At 45.4% G+C, this 12,659-nt stretch overlaps 1 protein-coding gene across 1 annotated transcript in view; it reads left to right on the top strand.

Annotated features, from left to right (window-relative positions):
* LOC115184034 (SH3 and multiple ankyrin repeat domains protein 3-like) overlaps positions 1 to 12,659 on the top strand; it is a 72,844-nt gene that overhangs the window by 29,429 nt on the left and 30,756 nt on the right. The window contains 3 exon segments of the mRNA XM_029745030.1: positions 10,009 to 10,125; positions 10,360 to 10,437; positions 10,548 to 10,614. Of these exon segments, the coding sequence (XP_029600890.1) occupies positions 10,009 to 10,125; positions 10,360 to 10,437; positions 10,548 to 10,614 (262 nt within the window).

Below are 12,659 nucleotides of genomic sequence, written 5' to 3'. Positions count from 1 at the left end.
GTCAAAAATGTTATAAATTGATTTGCATTTTAATGAGGGAAATAAGTATTTGACCCCCTCTCAATCAGAAAGATTTCTGGCTCCCAGGTGTCTTTTATACAGGTAACGAGCTGAGATTAGGAGCACACTCTTAAAGGGAGTGCTCCTTATCTCAGTTTGTTACCTGTATAGAAGACACCTGTCCACAGAAGCAATCAATAAATCAGATTCCAAACTCTCCACCATTGCCAAGACCAAAGAGCTCTCCAAGGATGTCAGGGACAAGATTGTAGACCTACACAAGGCTGGAATGGGCTACAAGACCATCACCAAGCAGCTTGGTGAGAAGGTGGCAACATTTGGTGCGATTATTCACAAATGGAACAAACACAAAAGAACTGTCAATCTCCCTCGGCCTGGGGCTCCATGCAAGATCTCACCTCGTGGAGTTGCAATGATCATGAGAACGGTGAGGAATCAGCCCAGAACTACACGGGAGGATCTTGTCAATGATCTCAAGGCAGCTGGGACCATAGTCACCAAGAAAACAATTGGTAACACACTACGCCGTGAAGGACTGAAATCCTGCAGCGCCCGCAAGGTCCTCCTGCTCAAGAATACATATACATGCCCGTCTGAAGTTTGCCAATGAACATCTGAATGACTCAGAGGACAACTGGTGAAAGTGTTGTCGTCAGATGACACCAAAATAGAGCTCTTTGACATCAACTCAACTCGCCGTGTTTGGAGGAGGAGGAATGCTGCCTATGACCCCAAGAACACCATCTCCACCGTCAAACATGGAGGTGGAAACATTATGCTTTGGGGGTGTTTTTCTGCTAAGGGGACAGGACAACTTCACCGCATCAAAAGGACAATGGACGGGGCCATGTACCGTCAAATCTTGGGTGAGAACCTCCTTCCCTCAGCCAGGGCATTGAAAATGGGTCGTGGATGGGTATTCCAGCATGACAATGACCCAAAACATACGGCCAAGGCAACAAAGGAGTGGCTCAAGAAGAAGCACATTAAGGTCCTGGAGTGGCCTAGCCAGTCTCCAGACCTTAATCCCATAGAAAATCTGTGGAGGGAGCTGAAGGTTTGAGTTGCCAAACATCAGCCTCGAAACCTTAATGACTTGGAGAAGATCTGCAAAGAGGAGTGGGACAAAATCCCTCCTGAGATATGTGCAAACCTGGTGGCCAACTACAAGAAACGTCTGACCTCTGTGATTGCCAACAAGGGTTTTGCCACCAAGTACTAAGTCATGTTTTGCAGAGGAGTCAAATACTTATTTCCCTCATTAAAATGCAAATCATTTTATAACATTTTTGACATGCGTTTTTCTGGATTTTTTTGTTATTCTGTCTCTCACTGTTCAAATAAACCTACTATTAAAATTATAGACTGATAATTTCTTTGTAAGTGGGCAAACGTACAAAATCAGCAGGGGATCAAATACTTTTTTCCCCCACTGTATGACTTTTTTGTTCTATTAGTTCAGATTTTCATTTTAAATTCATTTTGTTTGTTTGTTTTCTAAGTAAACACGAAGTAAACATTTTCTATTATTTTGTTGAATTAGGAATATTTACCTTTCTCTGGTCATAGGAGTAACAACATGAATTAGGAATATTTACCTTTCTCTGGTCATAGGAGTAACAACATGGATTAGGAATATTTACCTTTCTCTGGTCATAGGAGTAACAACATGAATTAGGAATATTTACCTTTCTCTGGTCATAGGAGTAACAACATGAATTAGGAATATTTACCTTTCTCTGGTCATAGGAGTAACAACATGAATTAGGAATATTTACCTTCTCTGGTCATAGGAGTAACAACATGAATTAGGAATATTTACCTTCTCTGGTCATTGGAGTAACAACATGAATTAGGAATATTTACCTTCTCTGGTCATAGGAGTAACAACATGGATTAGGAATATTTACCTTTCTCTGGTCATATGAGTAACAACATGAATTAGCTTGCGTGTTTTAAGTCATGTCTCTGCTTGCATTATGACTGCAAGCCGAGACAAGTGTTCTTGAATCAGAAAAGTTTGGTGACCAGTGCTCTACACTATACACTACGTTGCTTTTTTGTCACAAAAACAGAAATTAGGCAAGATGGCGCCGACAGAGAGGGCTGCCTCGCTTCTAGTCCTTAGTAAACTTTGCAGTATTTCGTTTTTTTATGTGTTGGATATCAGAGCGATGTCAACTTACCAGAACTATGACCAGGAATACGACCAGAAATATGACCTTCCCGAAGCGGATCCTTTGTCCGAACCATCCAGGGCATTTGAACTGATTCCGGAGGCCAACCCAAAACAACGCCGCCAGAGAAGAGGTAGGCGAAGCGGTCTTCTGAGGCACGCACACCACCCACCGCTTCTGAGTATATTACTCGCTAATGTCCAGTCTCTAGATAACAAGGTAGACAAAATTAGGGCAAAGGTTCCAGAGAGACATCAGGGATTGTAACATACTCTGTTTCACGGACACATGGCTCTCCGGGCATATGCTATTGGAGTCGGTACAGCCACCTGGATTCTTTGTGTGTCACGTCGACAGGAATAAACATCTTTCCAGGAAGAAGAAGGGCGGGGGTGTATGTTTCATGATTAACAACTCATGGTGTAATTGTAACAACATACAGGAACTCAAGTCCTTTTGTTCACCTGACCTAGAATTCCTCACAATCAAATGCCGACCGTATTACCTCCCAAGAGAATTCTCCTCGGTTATTGTCACAGACGTGTATATCCCCCCTCAAGCCGATACCACGACGGCCCTCAAGGAACTTCACTGGACCTTATGCAAACTGGAAACCATATATCCTGAGGCTGCATTTATTGTAGCTGGGGGTTTTAAGGCTACCTAAATTCTATCAGCATATTGACTGTAGCACTCAAGCTGGAAATACACTGATCACTGCTACTCTAACTTCCGAGATGCATACAAGGCCCTCCCCCGCCCTCCTTTTGGCAAATCTGACCACGACTCCATTTTGCTCCTCCCTTCCTATAAGCAGAAACTCAAACAGAATGTACCCATGCTAAGGACTTTTCAACACTGGTCTGACCAATCGGAAACCACGCTTCAAGAGTGTTTTTGTCACACGGACTGGGACATGTTCCGGGTAGCCTCAGATAATAATATTGACGTATTCGCTGATTCGGTGAGTGAGTTTATAAGGAACTGTATAGGAGAAGATGTACTTACTGTGACTATTAAACCTACCCTAACCAGAAACCGTGGATAGATGGTGGCATTCGCGCAAAACTGAAAGCGCAAACCACCTTATTTAACAATGGGAAGGTGACTGGGAATATGGCCTAATACAAACATTGTAGTTATTCCCTCTACAAGGCAATCAAACAAGTGACATTTCAGTATAGAGACAAAGTGGAGTCACAATGCAACGGTCCAGACACGAGACGTATGTGGCAGGGTCTTCAGACAATCACAGACTACAAAAAGAAAACCAGCCACGTCACGGACAACGATGTCTTGCTTCCAGACAAACTAAACACCTTCTTTGCACACTTTGAGGATAATACAGTGCCACCGATGTGGCCCGCTACCAAGGACTGTGGGCTCTCCTCCTCCGTGGCCGACGTGATTAAGACATTTAAACGTGTTAACCCTCCAAGGCTGCTGACCCAGATGGCATCCCTAGCCGCATCCTCAGAGCATGGGCAGACTAGCTGGCTGGTGTGTTTAAACACATATTCAATTTCTGCCTATCCCAGTCTGCTGTCGCCACATGCTTCAAGATGGCCACCATTGTTCCTGTACCCAAGAATGCAAAGTGTGGTGGCTAATTTCTGCATTACCAAATGAGAAGAGTTACAAACTTCACACACCAGTCAGAGTTATACTTAAACTACATCTTTAATAACAAGAGCTTTGCATTAGCAATGACTTTCAACGATTCGCCATTTCTAATGAACCGTTGATAGTGACAACACAAAAGTACAAAGATCTTTTATAGCCAAGATGCACCCCTCTCAACTACATGACAAACCAAATCCTCTCCCGAGCCAGTTGGGGAGTTGCAGCGATGAGACAAGATTGTAATTACCAGAAATTGGGGAGAAACGGTGACTAAATAAATACATTTAAATTGGTTTTCAAGCTTGTGAATCTGGCAAGGTCACATTGAGATTGACCTTATAAGGGAGATGATGTTCCCATGAACAACACCTCATAATGGGTTCATCTGAGAGGTAAAGCTAAAGCCACCAACTGTAGACGGAAGTCCAGGAGGGAAGTCCAGGAGGGAAGTCCAGGAGGGAGGTGTGTCTGTGAAGCATCTAAAGTCCAGGAGGGAAGTCGGGGGAGGTCCAGGAGGGAAGCATCTAAAGTCCAGGAGGGAAGTCGAGGGAGGTGCGTCTGTGAAGCATCTAAAGTCCAGGAGGGAAGTCGGGGAGGTGCAGGAGGGAAGCATCTAAAGTCCAGGAGGGAGGTGCGTCTGTGAAGCATCTAAAGTCCAGGAGGGAAGTCGGGGAGGTGCAGGAGGGAAGCATCTAAAGTCCAGGAGGGAGGTGTGTCTGTGAAGCATCTAAAGTCCAGGAGGGAGGTCGAGGAGCTGCATCTGTGAAGCATCTAAAGTCGGACACTAATGTGGTTTTCCAACAGCAAGGCTCAGACCAACAGTGCTGCCATTGTTTCTAATGGGTTTTCTTTATAATGTGGAAATGAACATGTCTGAGCCCCGTATCACACACTAAGTCATAATATCACAGTATGTGTGTACATCACATTTATTTGTTTATATCCAAGGTAGACATAAATCTGGGCGAATGAGTTGCTGTTTCAGTCATATCTTTGGTCACGTTGTTTGATTGGTTGACCATAGAGCCTCTCCATAATGCAGGCCAGGACTGCAATATGAAGTTGGTGAAGAACAACTGCAGAAACTTGCAAATCGACTGCAGTCGAACATTCATGACCTTAGATCACATGATTTTTGTAAATAATCCAACACACTTTGAAAGGCGATGACCAACGATGGTCAGTGACTTGACAAAAGTGATTCGCTCAAATGCGCCCATTGAGATGAGCACAATGCACGACTTTCTCCCACACGGTCATACAGAGTATCTATATGTGTATCTGCAGGGGTGCGTGGTAGCTATGGGACAAAACAGGGGTGCTCTTCACACTGCCACAGCACGGTAGCTATGGGACAAAACAGGGGAGAAGGTGCTCTTCACACTGCCACAGCGCGGTAGCTATGGGACAAAACAGTGGAGAAGTCTAGCCTCACGCTTCAACGCTCCTGGTTATTGCAGAAATTAACCTACTGTTTACTTTATGGATCTACATCAGCGGTCACCAACCTTTTCTGAGTAAAGATCACGTTCTGAGTCAGAATACAAGCCGCGATCTACCGCTCACTTTTTTTTACTGATTTAAAAAGCGTAAGCCTATGCAACATTAACCAATTAAAAACAGCTCTGGAGCAATGAGGTTTGTGCAGTAGGCTATAGACCCAATACATTATCACTGCATATTTGCTATGCTTGAATTGACCTGCCAATGTTGTTGTTCTCAGACCATTTAGAAATGATATTTTACAAAATGTAGGTATATGATCACACTGGCAATAGATCATTTGTTGTATTACTTGTGAGGCACAGCTCAGTGAGCAGAATCATTTGCTTCTTTGTTTTTTACTGGACTGATGGCCTGCATCTGATGGTCAGTCTGAGAGGAGGGACACAGTCTTCCATCTGATGGTCAGTCTGAGAGGAGGGAAGGAGCAGCGGTGAGGCTGCCTCTCACCCGACTCACCGTCCCTCTGCCATCCTTCCCTCCACTGCGAAAAGGGGACACAGTCTTCCAGCTGATGGCGAAACTCAAGTCGCACTGCATTATTTCTGCCTCATGCGCTAATTAATGTTGTTACTCCTATGACCAGAGAAAGTTAAATATTCCTTTGTTAAAAAGACAAAAGCCAGGGCCACCCGAGTGGTGCAGCGGTCTAAGGCACTGCATCGCAGTGTTGAGGCATCACTACAGACCCTGGTTCAGCGGTCTAAGGCACTGCATCGCAGTGTTGAGGCATCACTACAGACCCTGGTTCAGCGGTCTAAGGCACTGCATCGCAGTGTTGAGGTGTCACTACAGACCCTGGTTCAGCGGTCTAAGGCACTGCATCGCAGTGTTGAGGTGTCACTACAGACCCTGGTTCAGCGGCTGGAGGCGTCACTACAGACCCTGGTTCAGCGGTCTAAGGCACTGCATCGCAGTGTTGAGGCGTCACTACAACCTGGGGTTTGATCCCAGGCTGTGTCTCAACCGGCCGGGACCGGGAGTCCCATAGGGCGGCGCACAATTGGCCCAGCGTCGTCCGGGTTAGGGGAGGGTTTGGCCGGGAGGGCTTTACTTGGATCATTGTGCTCTAGCGACTCCTTGTGGCGGGTCGGGCGCCTGCAGGCTGACTTCGGTCGTCAGTTGGATGGTGACACATTGGTGCAGCTGGCTCCCGGGTTAAACGGGCGAGTGTTAAGGAGTGTGGCTTGGCGGGTCATGTTTCAGACGACGCATGACTCGACCTTCTCCTCTCCCGAGCCCGTTGGGGAGTTGCAGCGATGTGACAAGATCGCAATATCTCAAAATTGGGGAGACCACTTTGCTATACTCATTCATTACAGCTGCAGTGCTGATTTTAGGATGTGGAAGATGGCAAAATGTGCTTTTTATGGCTTATAAAAGGTGTTGAATAAAGGGTTAGCCTAACCCTAACCCTAACCCTTATAAAGGTGTTGAATAAAGTGTTGACAGCTGAATAACAACTTAAACATGAAAACAGCAGCTCTGTGCTGTATTCGTTGAGTCTCTTTCTAGTCATGGTTTTAGTTTTTAAATCTCACAGTATCAACTTTGCTGTGAGTTCAAGGCTTCATTTTACAGTCAATGGCTCCAGGAAACTGTGCAGACAAGGTGATCTGAGCTATCTGATTGGCCAATTGATTTCTAGCTTCTGACACATTAAATGGTTAAAAATGGGAACACTTTGCCTTACCGGCGCTAGGGCTGCTGAATCAAGTGCACCCACAGCCAACAGTACTGTAGGTACACTGCTGAATTAAGTGCACCTTCAGCCAACGGCACTAGGACTGCTGAAACAAGTGCACCCACAGCCAACAGCACTAGGGCTGCTGAATCAAGTGCACCCACAGCCAACAGCACTAGGGCTGCTGAATCAAGTGCACCCACAGCCAACAGCACTAGGGCTGCTGAATCAAGTGCACCCACAGCCAACAGCACTAGGGCTGCTGAATCAAGCGCACCTACAGCCAACAGCACTAGGGCTGCTGAATCAAGTGCACCCACAGCCAACATCACTAGGGCTGCAGAATCAAGTGCACCCACAGCCAACAGCACTAGGGCTGCTGAATCAAGTGCACCCACAGCCAACAGCACTAGGGCTGCTGAATCAAGCTCACCTACAGCCAACATCACTAGGACTGCTGAATCAAGTGCACCCACAGCCAACATCACTAGGGCTGCTGAATCAAGTGCACCCACAGCCAACAGCACTAGGGCTGCTCAATCAAGTGCACCCACAGCCAACAGCACTAAGGCTGCTGAATCAAGCGCACCTACAGCCAACAGCACTAGGGCTGCTGAATCAAGTGCACCCACAGCCAACAGCACTAGGACTGCTGAATCAAGTGCACCCACAGTCAACAGCACTAGGGCTGCTGAATCAAGTGCACCCACAGCCAACAGCACTAGGGCTGCTGAATCAAGTGCACCCACAGCCAACAGCACTAGGGCTGCAGAATCAAGTGCACCCACAGCCAACAGCACTAGGGCTGCTGAATCAAGTGCACCCACAGCCAACAGCACTAGGGCTGCAGAATCAAGTGCACCTACAGCCAACAGCACTAGGGCTGCAGAATCAAGTGCACCCACAGCCAACAGTGCCAAACAAATAAAAACAATATGAATGCAAGGCTTTACAGATGGGATTTCTACAGAAATGTTTGGTGATCGACTAGGAATGCCTTGGAGATCGGTTGGAGACCACTGATGTAGAGAATCAATGTACTAAACGAATCTCTACACTGCTGTGAAATATCTCTTCAATAACCAAAAATATTGTTTTTTCATTTGTTTGAAGCTGGTGTACAAACCGAAAGTAAAAGACGCAAAAATGAAACTTAATGCATCTGGCGTTCCGCCAGCGGGGCCCCTAGCCATCAGCCAATGGAACAGCGGGGCCCCTAGCCAACAGCCAATGGAACAGCAGGGCGTGAAATTCAAAACATCAAAAATCTAATACTTTCAATTTCTCAGACATATGACTATTTAACACCATTTTAAAGATACACTTCTCCTGAATCCAACCACGTTGTCCGATTTCAAAAAGGCTTTACAGCGAAAGAAAAACATTAGATTATGTTAGGACACCACCTAAACTACCTAAACAAGAAAAGCCACACAGCCATTTTCCTAGCAAGGAGATGTGTCACAAAAACCCAAACCACAGCTAAAGGAAGCACTAACCTTTGACGATCTTCATCAGATGACACTCCTAGGACATCATGTTACACAATACATGTATGTTTTGTTTGATAAAGTTCATATTTATATCCAAAAACAGCATTTTACATTGGCGCGTGATGTTTAGAAAATGATTTGCCTCCAAAACGTCCGGTGAATGTGCACATTCATTTACAGAAATACTCATCATAAACGTTGACAAAATATATAACAATTATTTAAAGAATTATAGATATACTACCTCAATGCAACCGGTGTCAGATTTCAAAATAACTTTACGGAGAAAGCACATTGTTCAATATTCTGAGTACAGAGCTCCGCCATCAATGCAAGCTATACAGTTAGCCGTCAAGCCACGGCGTCGTCAAAACTCTAAAATACTGTTAGAAATATTTTCTTACCTTTGCTGATCTTCGGCGGAATGCACTCGGAAGGACTCCCACTTCCACAAGAAATGTTCATTTGTTTGATAAAGTCCATCATTTATGTCCAAATACCTCCATTTGTTGGCGTGTCCAGAACACTATTCCAAAGGCACGAGACGGGGGCGCAAATCAATAGACGAAAAGCTCAAAAGTTCCATTACCGTTTGTAGAAACATGTCAAACGCTGTTTCCAATCAAACCTTAGGGTGTTTTTAACATAAACAATCGATTATATTCCAACCGGACAATAGCGGATTCATTACAGAAGAAAAATAAAAAATGCTAGCCATGCGTGAACGCGCATGAAGTAACTACATGACCTCAGACTGTCCACTGCTTGAACCGGCTGTTATTCGGTCAAAATTCACCATAGAAGACTCAAACAACTTTGTAAAGACTGTTGACATCTAGTGGAAGCTTTAGGAAGTGCAAGTTGACCCCACAGACACTGTAGTTTCAATAAAAAATGGTCTGAAAGACTGACTTCCCACTTCCTGGTTGGATTTTTCTCAGGTTTTTGCCTGTTATATGAGTTCTGTTATACTCACAGACATCATTCAAACAGTTTTAGAAACTTCAGAGTGTTTTCTATCCAAATCTATGAATAATATGGAAATATTTGACTCTGGGCCCGAGTAGTAGGCCGTTTAATTTGCGTACGTTTTTCATCCGTCCGTGAAAATACTGCCCCCTATAGCGAGGAGGTTTTAAGAATGGGAAGCATAGACGTAGTGCACATAGAATAGATCAACCGCTTCGTAGATTTGCTTTCAATGAGTGACATATCTTTAACTCCTATTTCTGTGTGAACTTGGGGTCACCCAAAAAGGGACATATTACAAACCTCACGCAGAGACATACAAATGGTATCCGCAAGTTCATCTGACTCTGGGGAATTAGGTAAAGGACCTCATTGTCAAACTCCTGAAGAATCTGTTTAATCAAAGCTGGGGAATTAGGTAAAGGACCTCATTGTCAAACTCCTGAAGAATCTATTTAATCAAAGGGCCTTCCCACCCTGTTGTCTACAAAACGATGGGAAGATTAGATCATCTATGTGACATGTTATTTCTCACCAGGCATGTCGTCATGGGAACGTGCAGCACCTGGAACATCTGCTGTTTTACGGAGCCGACATGAGCTCTCAGAATGCCTCAGGGAACACTGCCCTGCACCTGTGTGGTCTATACAACCAGGTAACACTACACCTGTGGCCTATACAACCAGGTAACACTACACCTGTGGTCTATACAACCAGGTAACACTACACCTGTGGTCTATACAACCAGGTAACACCACACCTGTGGTCTATACAACCAGGTAACACTACACCTGTGGTCTATACAACCAGGTAACACTACACCTGTGGTCTATACAACCAGGTAAGCAGGGCTGTTATGTGTGACTGACTGTGACGTTTCCTTTCTCAGGAAGGCTGTGCCAGAGTTCTGCTGTTCAGAGGAACAAATAAAGACATTAAGAACTACAACAACCAAACAGCTTTTCAGGTAATGAACTACAACACAGAATGCGGTGTGATTTGGTATAGTTTTAATGCTCATTTCTGACAATGGTTCACTGTGGATCCAAATAGAAAGGTATATGTGTGTCTGTGTAGGTGGCCATCATTGCTGGGAATTTTGACCTGGCAGAGATCATTAAGATCCATAAGGCCTCAGACGTAGGTGAGTCCATCCTGGACCCTGTGAGTTAGTGTCTGTTTAACCATGTGGATGTGGGGAACCCTAACCCTTCTCTGTGTGTTAGTGTCTGTGTTTAACCATGTGGCTGTGGGGAACCCTAACCCTTCTCTGTGTGTTAGTGTCTGTGTTTAACCATGTGGATGTGGGGAACCCTAACCCTTCTCTGTGTGTTAGTGTCTGTGTTTAACCATGTGGATGTAGGGAACCCTAACCCTTCTCTGTGTGTTAGTGTCTGTGTTTAACCATGTGGATGTGGGGAACCCTAACCCTTCTCTGTGTGTCTGTGTTTAACCATGTGGATGTGGGGAACCCTAATCCTTCTCTGTGTGTTAGTGTCTGTGTTTAACCATGTGGATGTGGGGAACCCTAACCCTTCTCTGTGTGTTAGTGTCTGTGTTTAACCATGTGGATGTGGGGAACCCTAACCCTTCTCTGTGTGTCTGTGTTTAACCGTGCGGATGTGGGGAACCCTAACCCTTCTCTGTGTGTTAGTGTCTGTGTTTAACCATGTGGATGTGGGGAAACCTAACCCTTCTCTGTGTTTCTGTGTTTAACCATGTGGATGTGGGGAACCCTAACCCTTCTCTGTGTGTCTGTGTTTAACCATGTGAATGTGGGGAACCCTAACCCTTCTCTGTGTGTTAGTGTCTGTGTTTAACCATGTGGATGTGGGGAACCCTAACCCTTCTCTGTGTGTCTGTGTTTAACCATGTGGATGTGGGGAACCCTAACCCTTCTCTGTGTGTTAGTGTCTGTGTTTAACCATGTGGATGTGGGGAACCCTAACCCTTCTCTGTGTGTTAGTGTCTGTGTTTAACCATGTGGATGTGGGGAACCCTAACCCTTCTCTGTGTGTCTGTGTTTAACCATGTGGATGTGGGGAACCCTAACCCTTCTCTGTGTGTTAGTGTCTGTGTTTAACCATGTGGATGTGGGGAACCCTAACCCTTCTCTGTGTGTCTGTGTTTAACCATGTGGATGTGGGGAACCCTAACCCTTCTCTGTGTGTTAGTGTCTGTGTTTAACCATGTGGATGTGGGGAACCCTAACCCTTCTCTGTGTGTTAGTGTCTGTGTTTAACCATGTGGATGTGGGGAACCCTAACCCTTCTCTGTGTGTTATTGTCTGTGTTTAACCGTGTGGATGTGGGGAACCCTAACCTTCTCTGTGTGTTAGTGTCTGTGTTTAACCATGTGGATGTGGGGAACCCTAACCCTTCTCTGTGTGTTAGTGTCTGTGTTTAACCATGTGGATGTGGGGAACCCTAACCCTTCTCTGTGTGTTAGTGTCTGTGTTTAACCATGTGGATGTGTGGAACCCTAACCCTTCTCTGTGTGTTAGTGTCTGTTTAACCATGTGGATGTGGGGAACCCTAACCCTTCTCTGTGTTTTAGTGTCTGTGTTTAACCGTGTGGATGTGGGGAACCCTAACCCTTCTCTGTGTGTTAGTGTCTGTGTTTAACCGTGTGGATGTGGGGAACCCTAACCCTTCTCTGTGTGTTAGTGTCTGTGTTTAACCGTGTGGATGTGGGGAACCCTAACCCTTCTCTGTGTGTCTGTGTTTAACCATGTGGATGTGGGGAACCCTAACCCTTCTCTGTGTGTTAGTGTCTGTGTTTAACCATGTGGATGTGGGGAACCCTAACCCTTCTCTGTGTTTTAGTGTCTGTGTTTAACCATGTGGATGTGGGGAACCCTAACCCTTCTCTGTGTGTTAGTGTCTGTGTTTAACCATGTGGATGTGGGGAACCATAACCCTTCTCTGTCTGTTAGTGTCTGTGTTTAACCATGTGGATGTGGGGAACCCTAACCCTTCTCTGTGTGTCTGTGTTTAACCATGTGGATGTGGGGAACCCTAACCCTTCTCTGTGTGTCTGTGTTTAACCATGTGGATGTGGGGAACCCTAACCCTTCTCTGTGTGTCTGTGTTTAACCATGTGGATGTGGTGAACCCTAACCCGTCTCTGTGTGTCTGTGTTTAACCATGTGGATGTGGGGAACCCTAACCCTTCTCTGTGTGTCTGTGT

This window comes from Salmo trutta, unplaced genomic scaffold, assembly GCF_901001165.1.
Source record: "Salmo trutta unplaced genomic scaffold, fSalTru1.1, whole genome shotgun sequence".
Taxonomy (NCBI): domain Eukaryota; kingdom Metazoa; phylum Chordata; class Actinopteri; order Salmoniformes; family Salmonidae; genus Salmo; species Salmo trutta.
This window is presented reverse-complemented; position numbering and strand designations above follow the sequence as displayed.